This window comes from Phaethon aethereus (assembly GCF_964289735.1).
Source record: "Phaethon aethereus genome assembly, chromosome: 1".
Lineage (NCBI taxonomy): Eukaryota > Metazoa > Chordata > Aves > Phaethontiformes > Phaethontidae > Phaethon > Phaethon aethereus.
Window position 1 is genome coordinate 71,438,453 of NC_138575.1, and position 23,061 is coordinate 71,461,513.

At 38.9% G+C, this 23,061-nt stretch overlaps 1 protein-coding gene across 3 annotated transcripts in view; it reads right to left on the bottom strand.

The window, feature by feature from the left end:
• EPS8 (EGFR pathway substrate 8, signaling adaptor) overlaps positions 1-23,061 on the bottom strand; it is a gene marked incomplete at both ends in the record, with an annotated part of 53,144 nt that overhangs the window by 17,999 nt on the left and 12,084 nt on the right. For all 3 annotated transcript variants that reach the window (XM_082014401.1, XM_082014400.1, XM_082014399.1), the window contains 12 exons: positions 322-433; positions 4,125-4,258; positions 6,308-6,491; positions 9,247-9,395; positions 10,017-10,091; positions 13,752-13,840; positions 15,011-15,137; positions 16,177-16,250; positions 18,058-18,194; positions 19,002-19,084; positions 21,427-21,576; positions 21,783-21,944. In XM_082014401.1, the coding sequence (XP_081870527.1) occupies positions 322-433; positions 4,125-4,258; positions 6,308-6,491; positions 9,247-9,395; positions 10,017-10,091; positions 13,752-13,840; positions 15,011-15,137; positions 16,177-16,250; positions 18,058-18,194; positions 19,002-19,084; positions 21,427-21,576; positions 21,783-21,944 (1,476 nt within the window). The remainder of the gene's footprint in view (positions 1-321; positions 434-4,124; positions 4,259-6,307; positions 6,492-9,246; positions 9,396-10,016; positions 10,092-13,751; positions 13,841-15,010; positions 15,138-16,176; positions 16,251-18,057; positions 18,195-19,001; positions 19,085-21,426; positions 21,577-21,782; positions 21,945-23,061) is intronic.

The window sequence follows — 23,061 nt, forward strand, 5'->3', positions numbered from 1 at the left end:
GCATACACAGACAGCGTTCGCCAGAGCCAGTTATTTGAATACTACTAAATGAGGCTTTTAAAAGCAACACCAGAAAAGATGGAAGAAACATACAAATGTATTTCTAGCATGGATCTCTACAGCATCAGTTCATAAGTCAGCACAGAATCTCCGTTTATGTCAGCTACGATGCAAAACAAATTACTTGAACTTTCCATATTAAGGGAGATAAATCACACACATTGAAGTAATCACCAAGGACAGCCCCGCTGCCCACCGGAAAGGAACCCTCAGTTTTGAGTAGTACTAGAAATTCACGTTTTCTCTTTGCAAAAGAATTACCTCTACGATCTCTTCTTTCATGACTGAAAGCTCACTGTTGTTTCTTGCCATAAATTCATATTTGCATTTAGCGTATTTCTTGGTCTGTGCTTTACTGTGTGCTTCATAGTTTCTGCAAAGCAAATGTCAGACTATTGTTCAGTGAGACATTCAAGCAAATAAAAATACAGGCTAAATGCCCTCTTCCAACAACCTGCAAAACATTTAAACAAAAAAACCCCGTCATAACATGATGTTGCTGTAGAAGTACCTAGTCATAAATGCTGATTTAAGTTCCAAAAAAAAAAAGAAAAGAAAAATAGTAACACAAGAAAGAAGCAGTTGAGCTACATGGACCTCAAGAACTGGTAATCTTTATTAGCTCACTGCTTGCAAGATGTATGATAACGATAACAACTAAGATTAGCAGGTGCCATTGTATTAAGATAAACATGTACACTATATTTAGTCTGTTTTCCTACAGTAGGTTAAATGATCATTTGCCATATAAACAAATGACTACATTTAGTGTATACTTGATGTGCTTTGTATGAAACTATTTCTAGTGTTGATCATAAATTAAGTTTCAAACAAATAATAAATGAATAAATTTTTGCCATCAACAACAATGGAATTAAACTCTATTTAAAAAACGCTTGCCTACTGTAGGTCCATAAGACCTTGATTGTAAAGATACCATCAACTCTAACAACCTCAAGTTACTGTATCAATTAAAAATGAAAAATAACTTCTTGGCAGTTACAGACAGCGTTCATTGTAGAACAAGGCATACCACAGTATAACTTTGCATGTTTCTGTTTCCTTGAGGAAAGACCTGTTCAGATTGCCTTTGGGTAACACACTGCTAGTTTCTTCTACCTTCTTCAAGGTGAGAAGAAGGGCCTCCCAGTCCCATCAAAACAGGTCCAAAAGAGACAGCAACATTTTTCATTTATTGCAGATTACCAACAACCCAAATCCATACCACACATAAAGTTAAAAAAAAAAAAAAAAGAAAAAAGGGATAATGAAAACATTGAACAATCAATGGCTTGAAATGCTGCATACAACATCACAGCACAGGGATACGAATGCAGATGGTTGCTGATGTTGGTGCTGTGTAACCACGGGTCCCAGGTGTGCTGGTTACCTAGCTATTGCATGTCTGTGGAGAACTGTCTCACTTGACTTGAAGAGCAGAACAAAGGAAGAGTCATACTTAGATTGAAAGATTATTTTGAAAAGAAGAAAAAACACCAAAGGAATTTAAGGAGAGAGTGAAAAACATGGGATGAGCCTTACCCTGAAGAATAGCTCTTATGAGGTTGAAAGCTGTGTGAGTAATTCAAATTTTTTCTGGCACTCAGTCAAAATTTATATAATTTTTAACTCTTTTCGTACTATTTCAGGGATATGACTAATGTCCTTTTGAAGGTACTTCTACTTTTAGGCTGCCTTTCCAAACTAATTTCACTAACTGTGTCTTCCTACCTTGTACACACCTAACTATCCTGATCCCCTCAAAAACCATAACTCAGGAAGAATTTTTTTAAAAATGCTTACATTTCAGTTTTACTCCACTCTGTTGTAATCAACGGCAACATCCCCAGAACATGGGCCAGGCATTGGCTGTATGCTTCTCAAGAGACCATAATTCCTCAAGCCCATCTTAATGAGACAAAGAGTTTACTTGGGGCACAAATATTCCCAGCGCTGCCCTCCATCCATCCTCCACTGTTTTCTTATTGCCTATCGGATATACTGTAACTGCAGCCCGCTGCTCTCCTGTGCGTGACAGCCTAGCCGATGGCACAGGCTCCCAGGGTGTTACTTCACAAATGACAGCACAAAAGCAGACTACACAGCGTACTGCTGTGAAACACCACACAACTTGCTGAAAAACTGTTCAGTACTCTTTCAGCATCAGAGGGAGTCCCCAATGCACACTGAAAGCTTAAGTTCCTGACACCGTTTAAGTCACCCAAGGAAAGCACACCTTCCTGGAGGTCCTGTAACCTACCTGTCCCCCAGAAGGTAGTGGGTGGCTTGGTCACTGCCTTGGGACAGCTCATTAGGAATGCCAGCTTTGAACAAGGACTGGTAAATGATGGCTGAAAGGGTCAGCTCGACTTTCTCACTCCCTTCTCCAAACCCACTCCTCCACCTGCTTCTTCACAGATGCTTCAAAATTTCCCTTTAAAATGGAAGTTACTTGGGGTAAGACGTATTAACAGCTTCCCTCTGATAATGAGCTCCTACCAGGCATGAATTACATGTCACTCAAAAGCCAATTAACAAATGGAGGTAGGGGCACACTGTGGATGTTCGCATCAGTACCAGCCATCTAGACTCTCTCTCGCAATCAGTGGTGAGAAACGGGCACGACTGCTGCATGTCTCGTTTCACATCTTTCAAAAGACTAACTTCACCTTACAGTAAATGCTTCTTAGAAACCCCCATTTCTCTTTAACCACCACAAAGGAGGCTTGGATGACTCTCTTGGTTGCAGCCAGATACACTGATACCATCAATAGTTCAATGCAATAAGCCCCATTCTCTAAACCTGAAATGGAGGCAACAACATTTGCATGGAATACTCTCACTCTGAAAGGACAAAACGGGTCTTATCACATTACAGATAAGAGAGAAAGGAATTCAGAGTAGAGGCCATCTAGATTTCAAGCTGACTGGTCCTGAGACAAAAAACCAAAAAGTAACCAAGTTTGACAAAAAGATTAGAGATGACTACTACTGCTGTTGTTGTTATAAAGAATAAAACCGATGTTCACGAAAAGAACTGAGTCTTCAACCTGCACACCACATGGGAATTTGTTTGCATGCAGATTAACAGCAGGATCTTTTAGCACATAGCTCAAAACTAGCGGTTATGTAAAGGTTTTCATCAGAAGAGTATATAATGTTTTAACCAGTAATCTGGCCCCAAAAAATTAGCTTAAACACCTTTCGTAGCACATAAGCTAAAATACTCTTCATATGGTTTATACGGACTATGGTTTGGCACAGGGGAGCAATTCCAACACCACTTTACCAATTTACTTCCACAGTTTGTACTGGTATAAATTCTCCGCACAGACAAGGCTGAGCCTCCAAGGATCACTGCATTTGATCTTGTCAAGCTACTCGGATTTAGGCTAAAACGGCAGGGATGAAAGAGGATGTGCAAAAAGACACTGGTTCCCATGCAAACATTTCAGAGCGTTTTTTGTAACATTTGAAGGAGAATGGAAGAAACAAGAAGTTACTATTCTGAAAGCGGATATTTATGCACCAGCCCAGAAAACAAAAAGCGGCAGACTGCGGAGTGAGCAGCTAAACAAATCAAACAATCATTCAAAACAAGGACAGATGAATCTCAGAGCAGACTTGTCATTCTTTGTAGTTCTGAAAAGAACAAAGAGTATTTTTAAAAACATGAAACAAAGCAGAAATAAAGTTTGAAACCAAATAGGAGGATTCTGTGTTCTCAACTGGAGTGGAATTCCACAATATCATTTTTGACAAAAGCATTGATTTAACAGCACACATAAAGAGGGTAGTCTCATAGAAAGTACACTAGAAGAGTCTTAACGATGTGCCTTAGAGAAGTAGAAGCAGAATACCCGCTGCTAACCAGAATCAATTCCTCACAGAAATAATGAGAGAATCACAGAATCATTAAGATCGGAAAAGACCTTTAAGATCACCCAGTCCAACCATCAACCTAACACCACACGACCAGCGGTAATTACAGACACCGCCACCCCAACAGCACTGAGTCGGGACAGTTATCCACAGCACCACGTACGCCGTTGATTCGGTGTTACCTATCTACGTGTCGGCTAACAGTTTGCTTAAAGGCGGCGACAGCCGCGCCCTGGTCCAGCAGAGGCCCTCGTTTGTAAACGGTGTTACTGAATGCGTACCCATCGGACGGAGGGTAGTCGGGGACGCCGGGAGGCTGCAAGACAAAAAAGAAACAAAGCCCCGCAGGGGGTTAGTGCCATCAGCAGCATCGCCTGGTTCACTTACCCCAGCACCCCTGGGGTCCCTGTCACAGCCACGCGTCCCCAGGCGCTCACTGTTCTGCTATGCAAAGTTAATAACTCCCGCGTTTCAAGTACGTCGAACAGGGAGATCAAAAGGATGAGAATAAAAGAACGTCTATCCTAAGTCATCCCGCCGCATTACTATTGCGGCGCATACGCTTTAGAAAAACAGTTCTCCGGGGCGAGGTCCATATCATCGTTCAGCTATCACTACAGCAACACAACTGATGAACAACGGCTGAATGGCTTTAAAATAAACCGCACTGAGAAGCTGCTTTGAGCTTTCGTTCGAGCGGTACACTTAAAGCCAGAAAGGTCTAGCTAGCTAACAGTCTGCATAAGAAGTAAAACCTCCTGAGTAAAATTACCACTCTACTGCAGGATCATAATATCAAGTGGCTCATTTATGTCACCCTCTCACTGAATGTGACTACAGTCAAAGAAGAAATGCAAAAAAGATTGTGATAATTAGATAATTCAGGACTTTAATTAAGGAAAATAATCACAGTTTATCACAAGCACATTCAAGGCTTTAGGAAATGCTTTTTAAACAGCAGTCCTTTAAAAAAAAATACAAAAAAACCTTAAATCCAGCAATGATACTCTGCTTTTAAGTAAGAATTATTTTAACCACCATTCCCTAAAACAAAAACAAGCTAAGCAGTTCATTTCTGGAGATTATGATATTGAACTTGCTGATTCTAGATCTTTTCCTTATACCACCTTCCAGTTGCACAAGCTGAGATTCATCAGAAATTGCCAAATCTCTAAGCTTGGTTTGTTGGGGTTTTTTGGCATTGGGTTTTTTTTGTGGCATTTTTTATTTCTGTCTGTGTGGCTACAGAAAAGCTACCCACCTAATTTCTACCTCTAAGTATCTGACCTGGCACCCAGAGACATTTGTCTACAGGTGTGAAGGTTTATAAAAAGAAAATAAAACCACATAAAAATCCCCATACACGTAGAATATTCTTTAAAACCGTATTATTAAGACCTCTTTGAAAAAAATCTCAAGTGTCACCTAGCTTATGCTTTACATCAAAAGACACCCAGGAAGCAGGACCTGATTTTACCCCACACACAAGTTATTTGCATGGCCTTAGCCTCACTGGACTTCCAAAACTTTCATATGTTTAAAAAGGCAATAGCTTTTTCTGTTGTGAATAAAAAAGCAACAAAATACACTTTTATTCTTAAAATCTTCTCATGAATGAAAGTACATTTTCTGAGCAACTCTACTGAAAAAGTAGAGGGTATAATCTTAATGGTCAGACCCTTTGTTTCTCAGACTTAGTCAGAAAACACACTCCTGTTGCTCTGAAGGCTTTAGATGGTCGTGCATGTTTCCATTCTCTAAACAGAATAACTTATCTTTTTGCTAAATCCACCTCATTTCTAGTTGGCAGCTGTAGAAGTAGGCCTAAATTACCTGATATGGTATTAATCTGATAGCACCTCCGAACGCTTTCTTGCAATATAGTGAAAGTATCAAGAAATTAATTAAAAGAATATTAAATTCCACATCTGTGAAGAAGTAGCTTAAATCCAAAATTACTTAAAGTGGTGTTTTTCTCTTTTTGTCTGTGCGCCTGTGCATGGATGCGTGTTTGAGAACACTTGGTTCAAATTCTTGGTAAAGTCTACATAATCAAAATCAATGGGATTTGAAAGCACAGGTCAAGAATCAAAGGGGCTTGGACTGTCCTCCCAGCTGAGGTGAGAAAGTGCATTAAGTTCAAGGACAGCAGTAGGCAAAAGCCTTGTATTTTCCCTAATCACATTTTTGGTAGCTGAACAGGCATTTGGTTTCACATAAATTTAATATAAATATACTGAGCTTGCACTGACGTATCAGACATCAGAGCATGGTTACTCCAACAATGTCACAGAATATTTTCTTTATGAAGAAGCAGTTGGTGTTGCATTTGCTAATTTATAGAACACTGTCACAGGTAACCTACCTCAGCTGACAGTCTTTTCATTTCTTGCTTCCGCTGTTGCTCTGCAACGTTTGCCACGGACTCGGCCAAATGATTGAGTTCCTGCTCCTTTGGAGCTCCCATGAAGTTCAGCAAAGGAGGCTCCCAACCATTTCGGAAACGAGGGACATAAGGTGGAATAAAATGGTCTTTGGGCCAGTCCGCTCTGTATGAAAAGTAAATCAGAGATCTGCATCAAGGGCCATACAAATATTGGTTTAATAGGTTTCCTAAAGATTGAAATGCTTTAGAATTTTTATTAGTATAGAGGAGAGGCTGGGATTACAGTACAGGCAGAATTGTGCTAGAACACAGAAAATCTGCAGAAAACATTTATTGACCACAACTATGCTCCCTGCTATGCCCTGCAGAAAGAAACTGCTCCTGCCGTAAGGACCTGTCAGTGGTGAAACACAAAAATTTCTGTCTTGTAGCAAAGGATGAGTAATAGAAGAATCAATCACAAACAAATCTAGGATTTGTTTTAACTGTTAGATGGGGAAAAATATTGCAATGCTCTATGGAAGACAAAAGACTTCAAAGAAACAGCCTGCTTCTGAGAGCAGGTATGAAGCATAGAAGCTTAGGGGGTCTAGTTACACCTAAAACAAAAAGTTAAACAATAGCTTTTGCTGACAAAAAAATCCAACTTTACATGCTCCAAGACACAAGAATTATCATCACATTTGCTGTTTTATAGTCCAGACTGATCTTTTTAAAATACTGTATTACTTTTCAGAGCTCCATTAGCATTCCCTATTGTAATATAAAATACCTGAATTAACACTTTCATGCTCTGCCTTTTGCACTATGCACAACATACTGTCCCACAATATAAATTACTGCAGAGGGCCACAAAAGTGATCAGAGGGGTGGAGTGCCCCTCCTATGAAGAAAGGCTGTGAGAGTTGGGGTTGTTCAGCCTGGAGAAGAGGAGGCTCCGGGGAGACCTTATTGCAGCCTTCCAGTACTTAAAGGGGCCTAAAAGAAAGATGGGGACAGACTTTTTAGCAGGGCCTGTTGTGATAGGACAAGGGGTAACAGTTTTAAACTAAAAGAGGATAGATTTAGACAAGATGTAAGGAAGAAATTTTTCATAATGAGGGTGGTGAAACACTGGCACAGGTTGCCCAGAGAGGTGGTAGATGCCCCATCCCTGGAAACATTCCAGGTCAGGTTGGATGGGGCTCTGAGCAACCTGATCTAGTTGAAGATGCCCCTTCAGGGGCAGGGGGGTTGGAATAGATGACCTTTAAAGGTCCCTTCCAATCCAATGATTGATTCTATAATTCCCAGTGAAAGCAGAAATGGGAATGTACATTACAGTCTTTTAACAGTCTCATTGTTGACAGTGCTCAAAATTAAGGGAGAAATGCTGTCAGTCACACAGGTTGCAGGAGCAGTCAGCAATTACTAGCCCATTAGCAGGCCTAAGCTAGGTCAGTAACCCTTGAGTTTTATCACTTACCTTTCCTGCTCCACCACTCCACAGTGTACCTCTGGATACTGATATCAATCAGACCATCATTTCTAATCTGCACAGGTCAGCCAACTATATTTGAAGTGCTTCATTCTTCACCACCCAACACGAGCTACTTCTCTTTCCATTAAACCTTTTCAGGATGGACTAAACAAATGATGATGGTAGTTCCCAAGACAAGGAGCCCATATTTTACCCAGTGATCCCTGTTGCCTACATAGGGCTCCAGGGCTATGAGACAATTTCCACTGCCAGTCCCACCACAAGCTGCTATGAAGCCAGCAGAGCTTGAAGCAGGTAAAGGCAAGCGAATGGTGCTTTGCTAGGGTAAGCTCTCTGGCAATCACAAGAAGCTGCAATTCCTGTTTCCAGCCCATTTTGTAGTAGCAGGCTGAACAATAGGCCCAAAGGATTAATTTGGACATCCCTGGTCCTTCACCAGACTGAGATCAAGGAAGGGAAACATCTGTATGTCACTTGCCCTACTCTGAGGATGTTTGTCACTCCATGCACTCTAGGGCTTTCCATGCAGCCTTCCTTACCAGCAAAACACTCAACTACTTTTTAATCAATCAGTCAAAGAAATCCATTTGGTAGACGTTTATGTTCCAATTTGAAATCTAAGAGCAAGGATGAATAAACACAAAATACATGATGCATTTCCAGATGAGGTGATTACATACCAAATCATTATCAAATGTACTTATCCGCCACAGAGTTAAAATGCAGTTCGCTAATTTAAGCTTCTTCCTTTGCATGTTCTATTTACTTAAGTAATTTCAAACCATTTACTTACCACAAAAACAACAAATGCATAAGATAGTTAATTTTTAGATAAACCTAACTATATTAGTGAATCCATCAAGTGCAACATATAGAGTATGCACATGTAACATGGTTCAGCCAATAAACATTGTTTAAGAACTATAAGCATTTTCTTTATAGTATTATGATGCTTTTGGAAAAGTAGAGACATTGTAATTTTTTAGCTTTTGATAATTGTTTGAAATTGAAAATACAAATCTATATCCTGTTCTTCAATATTTTGTCACTTTTTATTGCAACTTCTTCAGACTGGCTTTTAATGAAGTCCAGATAGCTGGGTTGGAAAAATAATGGTGAAAAACAACTGGAAACAGGCAAGGGACAGTTTAGAAAAAATGACTGCAAGAGGTTATGTCAAGTGGTTCTTGATACCATAGACAAAACAAAAATTTCTGTCTGCATTTTCTCCCTCCTTGAGACCCTAAAATGAAACCACTCCCAAATCCAATTGAGGCTAAAGAGTTCCTTTCCAAAAACTTCAAAGAACAGTTCTGAAGAGTCCAAAGCCTAACAAATTAATAATTAGTGTATCAGGGGTGGATAACCTAGTTAAGATCATGTCAATAAACTTGAGTTTAGACTTCACCTCTAAAATACGCAAAGACTTTTTGCTCACCTGGCTTTGGTCCATGTGTCACCCAATGACATCCATAACTGTCCTTCTTCACTGGTGACAGTATATCGCAGGAAGTCTATAGTATCTTTTGTTAAGAGGGGGCTGAGTACTGTACCAGCAAGCTCTGGACCTCCTGTTGTCTGTACCACCTAAATCCAAGTATTAAAATAATACAAAGAACATACACGTCAGTAAGGATACTGTTATTAATACAAGTTACCTACAGTGCTGCTAGGAAACATTTATTACTCACGATAATACTCCCCCCACACAAAAAAAAAAAAATCTGAGAGCTAACAATGTGTCTTAATATCCTACAGATTAACTAAACCATTTATTGAAGAAAAACTGTTGTTCTGGTCACCAACCGTTTTATATTTTATATTTAGACCCACTTTGGGCAATGTTATTTTTGCTCTACTGATTAAAACCACACCTACTTCCATTAAATAGACATATGGCTATGCTTTCAACGTTCCTCCTGCATTCTGTAAATTATCTCTATTTTTTATTGTTATTTAAAAATTATAATGGCAAACTGTAATGCACAAAGCTAAAAATGATTTAAATAAATATATTTAATAGATGGGAATATACACAGAAAAGGATATAAATTTTCTAAACAGAACCTCATCCTGAGATACACACATTTCTCCTTAGTTATTCTCCAGGGACACAACATTTCAATCTTGTAATCCTTGAAAGGTTACAGAGCATATAAATACAAGAGTTCTGAAGGAAAAAAACCTGAGAAAGTTATAAAACCTTACCATATGTAGTGGGGTAAAGAGAAAATGAACCAGTTCAGCTGCACTAGGATTCTGGATATGGAATTTTAATTTAGCCTGAAAGAATGGGAAAATGATACATTTTAAGAAACATTTAACTTTTATGACAATAAATGCTTCACATAAGAACGGCCATCTCTGGTCAAGCCACAGGTCCACCTAAGCCCAATGTTTTGTCTGCAATATCTGATAAATGCAAGTGCTCATTCATGCAACGAATTTTTGAATCCATGTCTATCATTAGTACCTATTGTACAAAACAGGAAGTTCCTCAACTGACCAATATGCTTTGTAAAGAAGCATCTCCTTTGGAAATTTGCCACCTCTTAGTGTCATTAGTATTCTGTAGTTCTTTTCCAAATGAAAACAGAGCAACCCTTCTCTACTCACTTTTTCCAGTGATGCTCACAACCATTTACAGATTTATTACATTTTTTCTCTGTTTGGTCTTTTCCAAGCTAAATTAATTCCTTCAAGCGTTCTTTTTCTCCCTGCACCTTCTTCAGTTTTGCTACATTGGGAACAAAATAAGGCCAAGATACATAATGGCATATTGATACTCTTTCTTTGTTAATTTTCTTTTTTTCCCCCCTAATGGTTCTTAACATTTGCTTGGTTGATCACCATTGAACACAGATGACGTTCTCACAGGAATCTGTATTACATCAACATTTTGTTCTGATTTGTTTTATATATGAGATTTTTCCCCACCTGTCCATGACTTGATCATATCTATCAATGTCGAATTTCATTTGTCACTTTATCTGCTATCATGAGACATTTCTAAATTTGTAGACTCTACACTCCGCATTTGCCAGAACACCTGTAGATGTGTTGGACAGCAAAGGCCTCTGCAGAGGCCTGTGGGACTTCATTGCTGAATTCACTGCACTTTGAGAACTGGCTTTTTAGCCCTATAATTTGTTTTCTATTTCAGCAAACAAGAATCTAAGAAGCTACATTCAACCTCACAGTAGCTCAGTTTAAGAACTTCACAGTGTGGAACCTTGCTGGATGCATTTTGGAAACGCAAAGAAACAAAATGAAAGAACTGATGGATTTGTAGACATCATTTTGTTTTGTAAGATGCATATTTGCTTCCTCCTCAGTTGAATATACCTGCCCACAAACTGCATCCCATGAGCGGGTACCTCAGGGGTACCTGGTTGTTGTAGTCTCTCAGATCCTTGGAGTGACTTTAAAGATTATCAACATTACCTTAACCACTTCTCTTCATCTGGAAGAAAGGCAGTTTGAGAGAGGATACACACCATACTGTGAGGTTTGCTGACTTAGTTTTGGAAATAGATGGATGAACAGTGCCCATTCAAATAGCGCTTCTATTCATCTGTGTGTAACTTGCCATTTTGATTTGCTGTTCTTTAACCCATTACCAGTCCTTCAATTTGAAACAGATAATCTCTTGTGCTTCCCATAAAAAATGGGTTTCATGAACATGTACATTATCAAGCTTTTCCAAGTAAATATGTGCATTTAAAAAATCATATACGTTCTCTGATACACCTTCTTGGAGGCTTTCTTTCATTTTCTCATCACCTGTTGGCCCTGCAGGCTCCAGAAGTTAGGAGCATGCCAGAATGTGTTTTAAGAAGTTACAGTGGGTTTTATTGTGTCTTGCCATCTGTTCCTCAAACTGCTTTTGACTAGCCTCATTCTACTTCTACATCTAGCCTTCCAGAGTGTGCCTCCAAATGAAGAAAGGAGGAGGATGTGTTTTTACTTCTAATAACTTCCTATACATTGTTCTTTTGTCATAACTTGCTTTCAGTCTTTCTAAAGTTTTTTTGACAGATGGCAGGCATTTTCTAGGAGCTTCCAGCATGGTGTTTTAAAACAGTTTCCATTCTGCTGGCAAATATTTTATTCTTCAAAGAATCACAGAATCATTAAGATTGGAAAAGACCTTTAAGATCATCAAGTCCAACCATCAACCCAACGCCACCATGCCCACTAAACCATATCCTGAAATGCCTTCTAGCTACTCCTTTTAATTTTAAATTAGATTCTTCATTTTATACAGTTCTCCATGTCTGACATAAAGCACCAGGAAGTGAAATTTCAGGCTTTTGTGGCTCCTGCAATTACGCTGAAGTAAAGCACTGTTACAGCACAGCTCTTCAAGAGCAACATTAGAAACCAGGTCCTAGATGCTGCTGAGCACCAAAACAAGAACTGCTTCTCTTCCTGCACAGAAGATAAAGATTCAAAGATGCACATGTTGTTCCTGGGTGAAAAACTAATTTAAATGCAGAACGTTGTAAGACGAAAGAATGGGAAAAAACAAACATTACATGCATTATCACTGAGAAGGGTCAGCATGTTCATGTCCCCCCAAAACAGCAATCCTGTAAGGTCAGAATTACAGCATTTGATATAGGGTTTTAAAAAAATACATGTTCTTAACATTTCTAACATTTCTATTTCCTACAGTCCTGCAATCAGAATTCATTCCTCAAAAGGAAGAAAAAACCTGATTTGACTCAGTGAATGCAAGCACAATCTTCCCTGTTAGCAGTCTCCCCAGCAACTGGAAGAGACAGTCAGTATTGGAATGCTTTGAAGGTGTCCCACTTGCTGCATTCCTTTAATAGCACCTGCAGAAGAAAAGATGCCAGGAGAAGGCTCTTGAATTAGCATCTCTGCTTGTTGAGAACCTATAAAGCAACACCAATTTGTTGGATGGAGCATTCTGAGGTCAGAAAGGTCCTATACAATTACAGCAACAAGCACCGAGTCTCTGATGGGTAAAGCTGAATAAAAATAAATTAAGGCCACAGCTGGTGATGCTGGCAAGCATGCAACAGAGCTATGATCCCCACAGACATTCCTAGAAATTCTTTTACAATTTAAACTCAAATTCCTCAAGTAAAAGGATTTAAAGAACCAGGAAAAGAAGAAACACAACAATGCTGAAAAAGAAATACGCTCTTCTAGTCACTGTGTAAAGAATTTGAGGAGCAGCATCCCAAAGCGCAAAGACCAACTTAGGCCAGAGGTGGCCAGGTCTGCTCTTGCCTCAGTTCAACCTTGGATGGAGAAGGAAAAGGTGAAAGTCCAAGACCAGTCAAGTATCAGCTGAGCTATCTTCCTGTGTGTCAGCCAAAGACCAAACAAGATTACTTTTCCAGGTATATCAGCATTCTTGAAGAGGATACTTATGGGTTTACTCCTTCTGAAAGAGCAGTGGAGACCAAGACAATACAGATTCAGGCTCACAGTGGCCTGGATGGCGTGACCTCCACCGCATGGCTGGCAGCAGTAGAGTATTTAAGACCCACAAGGTTTCTGTACATGGACAAAGCACCAGGAAAGTTAGGCAAAAGGCAGAAAACTTGACTGATGCATTCCCAAAGACAAGATGACGATCTGCAGTTCCCTCAGGGGCGTCAACAATAAAGCATCCACACCCTCTGGAGTAGCAAGAGTCTCCAAGAAAATCCAACTTAAAAATACCTATAAAGCAAATTCATCATCTTACTTATTCTTCCTTCTCCTCTTCATCTTTCACCATAGTTTTAGTTCTTCACTTCATACAAGTAGAATAAGATATAGGAAAACCAATGCAGCAAAAATGACACCCAAACTAATTTGTAGTGATAGGGAAAACACAGATTGTTTTATACTTAACATCAGCTATCCCAGGAAAAAACTGTTCTCTCATGCCTCACACCACCATATCCATTAGCAGTCACTTACCAGAAGATTGAAGCCATGCTTGAATTTTTGGAAGCAGTCAACAAATTCATCTGGTGGTGGTGGTTTTGCACGGAGAGTAAGAACTCCCTCTGGTGAAAAAAATGAGATTTTTATATATTAATTTACAGAATCACAGAATCATTAAGGTTGGAAAAGACCTTCAAGATCATCAAGTCCAACTGTCAGCCCAACACGACCATGACACTAAACCATGTCCCGAAGCGCCACGTCTACATGTTTTTTTAACACTTCCAGTGATGGTGACTCCACCACCTCCCTGGGCAGCCTCTTCCAATGCTTCACCACTCCCTCAGTAAAGAAATTTTTCCTAATATCCAGCCTAAACCTCCCCTGGCGCAACTTGAGGCCTCTCGTCCTATAGCTGGTTACTTGGGAGAAGAGACCAACACCCACCTCACCACAACCCCCTTTCAGGTAGCTGTAGAGAGAGATAAGGTCTCCCCTCAGCCTCCTCTTCTCCGGACTGAACAAACCCAGTTCCCTCAGCCACTCCTCATAAGACTTGCTCTCCAGGCCCCTCACCCGGTTCATTGCCCTTCTCTGGACACACTCCAGTAACTCAACATCCTTCTTGTAGTGAGGGGCCCAAAACTGAACACAGGATTCGAGGTGCGGCCTCACCAGTGCCGAGTACAGGGGCACGATCACTTCCCTACCCCTGCTGGCCACACTATTTCTGATACAGGCCAGGATGCTGTTGGCCTTCTTGGCCACCTGGGCACACTGCCAGCTCATGTTCAGCCAGCTGTCAACCAGCACCCCCAGGTCCCTTTCCGCCAGGCTACTCTCCAGCCACTCCTCCCCAAGCCTGTAGCGTTGCATGGGGTTGCTGTGACTGAAGTGCAGGACCAGCACTTGGCCTCATTAAACCTCATACAATTGACCTCAGCCCATTGATCCACCCTGTTCAGATATTTATATGCTATATAATTTCTATAAGTTTTACAGATATGGAAAACACAAATACGTAATACATTTTCCAACTTAAAGAATTTTGTAAACATAGAATCACGACAGTAAGCATATTCTTTGGTCACACTGCTAATTAGTCACTCCCCACTGACTTCAAGCAAATGATTTTCCTAAGTTTCCCCCTAAGAATATACTACATAGGATTTTCTGTGCTCCAAGTGAAAGAAAATTAGTACATTGATGAAAAAACAACACAAAAAGGCACATTTGCTAGCTACTTCAACGATCCTTAGAGAAACAGAATTGTTTCCAGTAATAACTCCTACCTCCAGGTCCTTTCTTTTTACTTTTCTTAGTTTTCTTCCTCTTCGAAAGTTCAGCAAAAGCTTCAGCAGCTTTTTGAAGTTTGGTAACAAAATATTCAATGTCATCCAAAATATGGTTCAGAATTTGCTACAGAAGAAATGAAAAGTAATAGTTTCTCTACAGAACCTATAGCAGGAATACTCCAGAAATCAAAATGACTATACTCTCAGACATGAACAGCTTCCTCGGAACAAAGTTAGAACATTCGATATTTAGATTCATCATGTTTTTAACTTTACACACCTGTAAAGTTAAATTTTAAATCTTAGATTTTTTTAAGAACTTAGGGACACTGGACATTTTTAAAATATGAATAACAAGATTATTAAATTCAAATTGCAATTACCCAATTTGTTCACATATTACATTTTCTCTCACAGCACATGAAACAATTCTAACCATCTGAATGGACAGCATTTTCCTAAAAAGTGTAAGTTCATAATCTCCTTTAGTACAATGTAGTAACCTATTTGTTGAACGTCAGAATGTAGTTTTATGCAAAAGTACTCTTTGAAGAATTGTTTTCAAAGAGCAAGTGGAGGAGAATGAATGAGCCCCTGGGGAAAACACATATACCAATTCAGCAGGCCCCTCCATGTTGCTGAGGGCAACAGCAGAATAGAAAAGTAAAAAGTTACAGCTGACAAGTGAGGCAGTATTTGATATCGCATACATCATAGGACCTGCCCAATGTTGTTGCTTACAGGCAAGAAAAGTTTAAGTTATACATATGCATGGTCCACCTGTCTTCAGAAATGACCGTATGTTTATTTTCCAGATATTGCACATATCTAAGTCCCACTAAATTTAATGGAGTTTTTTATCCTTACATAGCTTTCTGAATTTGGTCTACCACATGAAATTACTATTTATATTTCTAGCTCTTCATAGCAGAAAACTTTATATCAACATTCAGTCCTTTTTTTTCCTTTTTTTTTTAAAGAAAAAAAAAAAGCAAAATGAAAAAGAAGTATCATCGATTCATTTTTAGGTCTACCACACAAACACAGGCTGCCTGGAAAGCTTTTGTCCAAAACTGAATTTTCCATGTGGAAAAAGTCTTCCCACGGTGTAGGGATGCAAAATTTCCAACATTAAGCAATATCACTTGCAGTTTCTCACTTACAACATCACGGTCAATCCTGGCTGCTATCATCTCTGCTGTTTCTTCATGATCATGGAATTGTCTGTGTTTTTCAACTGCAGAAAAGGGAAGAAGAGAATAAGGCATCCATATGGGCAGAATTAGTAACCAATACTTCCTATACAGCTTGTGCTTTAAATCGTATTACCGTAAGAAAAAGATGGACGAAACTGTTTGTACCATTCACTTTGCAAGGACTCCACTCAACCTGAAATACTTGCACCCTAATGCCTGATCCTGCCAAGTCGTACAAAAGAGCTTAGGTGTATGCTTTCAGTCGACTTAGCCGCATAAATGAAGTTAACCACAGACGTGTGGTACCAGGGTCTAAATAAAAAAAATACGGCAGAAAGTGGCAGATTATAAATACCATGTAATGAGAAACCATCCCATTTTGCAAAATATGCTGAAAGCTACTCCAGCAGAAGTAAGCAAGAAAGCATGTAGCCATGACTTTGGAGACAATTTTGATGTAAAAGGTAATTAGCAAAAAGGGATGCCAGGTCTGGCAACATAGAAATGGGAGACAATGATGTGATTAGAACTGGTATTTCCAAAGAACAATGAACAGAGTCAGTGACTTTTATTTGAAAACAACAAGGATTAACATTTTGAGAAATGATAAGTCTTGCAGGTTAAAGCACACTAAGCACTGCATTGCATTTGTTAACTGGAGAGATTTTAGTAAATACATTTTGGAAAAGATCCACATGAGTGGAATAAGAGGAACTGCAGGAACTCAGATCCTAAGTGTTCTGGCAAAGACCCTTTGCAAACTAATGAAACTTTTCTGAAGTGAGAAGTCAAGCAGAAGAACAAACTAGCCTTTACTCAATATAGATGTAATACTGTAGATTAGTAGGTGAAAACATTCTTAAGATCACAGATTTCTCTGAACATTTTTAGTTGTTTTCTTTCCATAGTTGTGTACTTTGTTGAGTGATATAGATATAGTTTAATAAACCAGAAATAATAAAGGTTCCATGGTTAGTGATTTCTAATTCTAAAATTTTAGTGTCTATTATTAAAAAAAACAGACACAGAAACCAATCAAAAAAGATCTCACCTTAACCTTAATACAGTTTGTTTTGCAGAAGGAGCTTTATTGTTTCTAAAGAACATTTTTTTCAAAGGAAGCTGAACAAAATAAAAATGGTTCCACTAGAGATTTTTAAGAAAACAAAACAACTAAACAAGAAGTCCAAACCCATTAGAAATGGTACAGCATTCCTTGGTTAAGGATTTAAAAAGCAAAACAAAACAAAACAAAAACAAAAAACCAAAAAAACACCCTGACAACTAGTTTAGCCATACAGGGTATTATAAAGATAAATATAAAATAAATAAATAATGCTATCTCTAGTCACCTTTTAATCCATGATTATATGTTTTAACTGCTAAAAATATCTGGCCTATGCTCTCCCTATTACTGAAGGGAGCATCATTACATTACTAGAGTTATGACAGTACTGGTTCATGTGAATGTTACTACATTCACAAAAAAGCCCAGGTTAAAATCAGTAGCCCACACCCCCACCTAATTAAAGACAAGAAATTCAGAAAATGGGTAAGTGCAAGTAAATGACAAGTCAGATTATGACAGTCAGGTCTTATTCCCCAGATCAGGCAACGGTGGCTTGGGGCATTTCAGACTAGACTGGGAGCATAATCCTGTCTGCTCTCAGCGAGGACAGAGGGGTGACCTCGTACCACCATTTCTGTACCTAGATGCAATTACTGTAATGTTTACAAAAGCGGTCTCTCCAAATTATTTTCGTTATTGCTGAGGATAATAAAAACCTCCTGCCCTGAACAACTGTTTATCACCATGCTGTGTGGCAGCAGGCTCCCAGAAATACTCACACTCCCCCTGCTCTGCAGCCCACGCGGACCACGCCGCCACACGGCTTCTCACATCCACCTGGGTGATGGTCCCTGGCGGCACCGGGGCAGGCGCCCGCGGTGGCGGGGGGATGGCGCTGTCAGCTTTGGATATCATCCTAGAGGAAGAGAAGAAAGCCCAGAAGTGACACTTGAAGGCAAAACATTATATTTTCTAGTGCTTAATCAGAGAAGACAAGGAGGCTTTACAAGGACCTCTTCTACTATTGAACATACTACGAACTTGCCAAGTAAGCAGTACCCAAGACCATGATCCGTAAATATGTTAAACCTAGTAGGAAACAAACTCCATGCTGGAGTTGGCAAATCGTTGTCACCTGGCCACATGGGAAATCCCCATGGAGTGCCACAGAACACTGATGTCTAGAGATCCACCAGTTTACACAAGTAAATTCAGTGGCTTGGATTTAGTAGATGGCATTTTTATACAACCATATGCAGTTTACTGGCTGGACTTCTATTTTTTATGAAATTTTTCATTAGAGGTTACCTTTCAGCCATCACAGGTTGAGTATCTAGTCCCTAAATTTGACAGGTTGTCAACCACCTGTTTCTTAAACTCTACCAACAAAACCAATTAAAATTGCAGGTTGTTTTTCCTTTTTATTTTATTTAAATTCTGAACTACTTGACCCACACAAAGAACTGAGACATGCAATGCTATTCTCAACTGGTATTGATGTCAGCTGTTCCCATCACTAAGGTGAAATCAGGAAAGATAAGAGTGATGCTATAAATCGAGAGAGCATGAGGTAATTATTAAAGCAAGGCCTCTACATGTGGTTTTGGAAGTATATTATCAACTAGTAATAAAGGGTTAACAACAACAGGCAAACTTGGAGAGCTTCTGAATGCTGTAAGGCTATTCAGTGATCCTATATACTGCCAAGAAGTTAGGTTTTTACCTCAGTGTTTCAAGCCTCTTCTTTTGTTTCCCACTCTTGCTGTCACTGATTGCACTTTCAATATCTTCATGAATAAAACTAGCCTAAAGAGACAGAAGCAGTAACCATCAGTTATCAGCTATGTCTCCTCATCCACATTTTTTTAGGGCATCTTTAGATTATAGAATTATTATATTATCAAATCCCCTTTATTTAAAAGTTCTGGGATAAATTATTTTACACATTAAGAGAATGAAGAAACACACAATGCTATTGTCTGGGAGTTGGTATTTTTGTCACTGTTCCAATCTCAACCATTATCATCAGATTAGTATGTCATCTAGATACCCAATTTGTCTGAACAGCTGTAATTATCTCAAGTCAACCATTATTGAATAAGCTATTTTTTCCCCTCCACGTACATAATTTTTTTTTTTCTCAAGTACATTAGGGGAAATACATACTCTAAAAAAAAAAAAAAATCTACTATATATAGTAGCAGCAAAACTACTATAGATAGTAGCAGCCTAAAGGATTAGGAAAGTAACTTGTAGCAATACAGCTTCCTTTAAGAAATAGTGATAGCCTCCAGTTTCTCTTTGATTTAATAGAAGATGAATTTTTCAGAACATTTCCTAATCGGAAGGTTCCTGCCTCTTTATAACAGCAGCCTGCCTCCACCAGTGGCCCACAAGTGAAATTTTGATGCACGTCTAAGGCATTATTTTAATAGATCTGGCATTAAATAGGTCACGGCTTCTCGTGGGATTTAGAATGCTCTGTTACACGTCTTCAGCTGACAAATTAATTTCCTACACAGGTTGTCAAAGCCCAAATCTGTCACTGTCTGGCTCACTCCACAAGGTCCACATCTTTCTTAGTACTCTCATAATCGAGAAGTATGTAACTTTTGGAGAGGAATATGTAACTGCTGCTGAGACCAGAACACTTCGTTGAATTTAGGATCCAAGGGGATTGAAGGACATCACAGGCTATAAAGAATTGCACTACAGAATATGGATGAGGGATACAGTAAGGATAAAGAATTAACAGAAAAAACTTAAGGGGATTTGAGGAACTTAAACACAGAAGATTTCCATTAATCATACTCTTGATATTTAACAATTTTTTGTTTAGAAAATATTGAATGCCTGAAATATTATTGAATTTTGACTAATTTTTTATTGCAGAGGCTCCTGAGCTTCATGGCAACTTCTAATCAAAAGCACAAAAAAGGCAAGGGAGAAAGACCTAACCTTTCACAAACAGCCAAGCCTCATGGGTAAGGAACAAAAGCTAGGGTATGGTCACAGACTCAAACAATACCTCAGAAGAAAAGGGGGATCCTGGACTTCCAAGTCACCCTTTGTGCTCTGCATTTTTATTTGCATACAGAGGAACAACTTCAAAAGATGGAAGGGGGGGGGGGGGGCGGGGAAGAGACAAGACCACCCCTACACTTCGGGAAGCTGGGTCCAACCAGATCTCAACAAGGATCCCTGCACTATTTAACATAATGCCACCTGAACTTCTCACAGGATCACAGTTTCCATTGAAACAGCAAATTCTGTGCAACTTGATCACGCAATTATCCAGTCATCTTCACGCCACTCTCACTAGACCAATGTCAAAACTGTTGCACAACATGATTAGCAATCTGTTGTTTTAAGACAACGATATGAAGTACTACAAAGGAATTAAAAAATCACCATTAAATTGTCAATTGGAATTTAAAGAAATACCAATTATATAGAGTAGCTAGCAGAAATTAAAATTTATAACCCTGGAAATATGTAAATATTGCAGAAGACATTAAAAAAAATATTTATGCTTGAAGGAAATATTTTAATCAGAAATGAACAATCTCTTCCCCTGTTTTGCCCCTCCTGCAAGTAATATTTTCCTTTTCATTATCTCTCCAGCAGAGCAGAGATGCAGAGAGGTGGAAATGCAGAGAAGGTTTAATTCTTCAGTAACACGAACAGCAGAAAAAGGGGAAAGACTAAGTAAGACTCAGGGCTCACATGAGTTCTTTGCAGATTATAAGATAAGTTTGAGATAACTCAAATTATTTTACATCACGTTCTTCAGAAGTGTGACTGTAAACCACGTACATATTCCAGAGCTTTACTCATTTGCAAACCTAATTGAACCGCTACCGAGCCCAAGAATCAGTATTTACAGTAACGACATATTTGCACATGCACTAAATATTCAGTTTACATACAGGACTACTCTCTTGCAAGACATACTATGCTACATTTACTAACATACTATAAGTAGTGTTGATATCATAAATACATTAAACTTAAAGCATATTTATAAGAATAAAAGAACAGAACTATTTTCTATGAATCAGTCCATTTGATTTTATCCACTGAACTTGCCGATTCATAAAAATTCCCCTATTCAAATAAGTCATAGCAGATCTTCATTACCACCTTACCTTAATCTCGTCACATTGGAAAAGATGCAAATCGGGCTTGTTTTGGGTTGGTTCTTTACATACTAATGCAAGAATTGAATTGTAATTGCATGCATTCATCACAGCTTGGCAATGCTGAATTGTGCTTAAAGGAAAATTCTCCAGTTCGTTCTGCCAGGAGAGAGGGAAGAAAAAAAAAAAATCAAACACAAACCACCACCTTACTATACAGTGTCCTGATCTCAGAAAAGCTGCACAAGTTAAAAAGGGAAAGTGATAATAAGCTAATTAGAACACTGAATCTCACATAGATAATTTTTCTGCCCATTCCCTTTTTCTCTCTCTCTGAAAATGACACTGCCACTCACAGATCTTACCTTTGATTCCAAATCCACCAAACTGACAGCTTTGTCATCCACTTGAAGAATCATATCTTGAGTCCACACTTTGCCTTTGGCATCCAGCAATTTCAGCTTTCTTATTCCATCATCTACTGTAATCATGGCCTCTTTTCGGTCCAGAACAAAGGTGGTCAAGTGCTAGTGAATGAGACATACATTTAAAAAAAAGTAATTGTAATTTTCCCTATTGTTCAGCAGTGTCAGTATTCAAATTGCCAGGAAATAGCAACAGAAATTATTCATGAATAAAAGTGCCTTTGTATATGACAGACCCCACCAATAAGCCACAAGAGAGGTTGTTTAGTCCATAATATCATTTTAAGTCAACTCATTTTTGTAACTCACTGTTTTTCATCCTCTGTCATTTCCTCACTACAGTGAGAGGTTAGACTTGAAGGCATATTCTGACATCTTTTGGGTAACAAAGCTAGAATTAAGCCCTGAATATTTAATTAGCTTTCTTGAGGAGTGAAATCTTGAGGCAAGCTGAATCCAGGAAGTGTCAGCACCAGGTTCCCAGAAACACCCTGCCAACATACCTCCACCACCACCTTGACCTCGAGCGTCCCCATCTCTTCTCTGCCAGCTAGCACGCTGATGGTAACCCATGATGGGCTTGCATCTGACTGGGATACCTTATGGACAGGCTACTCACCTCTTTTACACAGATCACAGTAGAAATGTAGCATACTAACTACTTTTGCTCACCATCAACTTGGAATAGTCTCTAGATTCAATTAATGATCTAGAAATTAAATACTACCTCACAGACATCACCTCAACTAGCTTCCCTGTCATTATGGTTTTGGCAATTTCTCCTTCAACATGCCAACCACGCAAGACAACCCATAAAACTACTTCATTTTTTATCCAGGTATAAATCCAGCTTCACCTGGTTACACTCATTCAAGCTGAACCAATTTTAATATATGCCTGTACATCTATCTTCTAAATAGCTTTAAAAAAAAAAAAAAAATTAAGTGTGCTTTCTTCTATTGCAGGACAACAGCACTTATTAATGACAGACAAGATAGTAGATGCAAGCTGCATATAATCAAAGCATTTAAAAGAAGCGAAACAAACTCTCTGTTGGCTGCACACACAGGAATGCTTAGGCTCCAAATACAAATACTAATTTTTATGCCAGTACAGTACCAAAACTGTTATGAAGAAACCAAAGAAAAACATAGCCAATTAGAAGCAAAACAAGTATTCATTTGCAAGCTGATCATAGGCTAGAAGCACTTGAAATTAA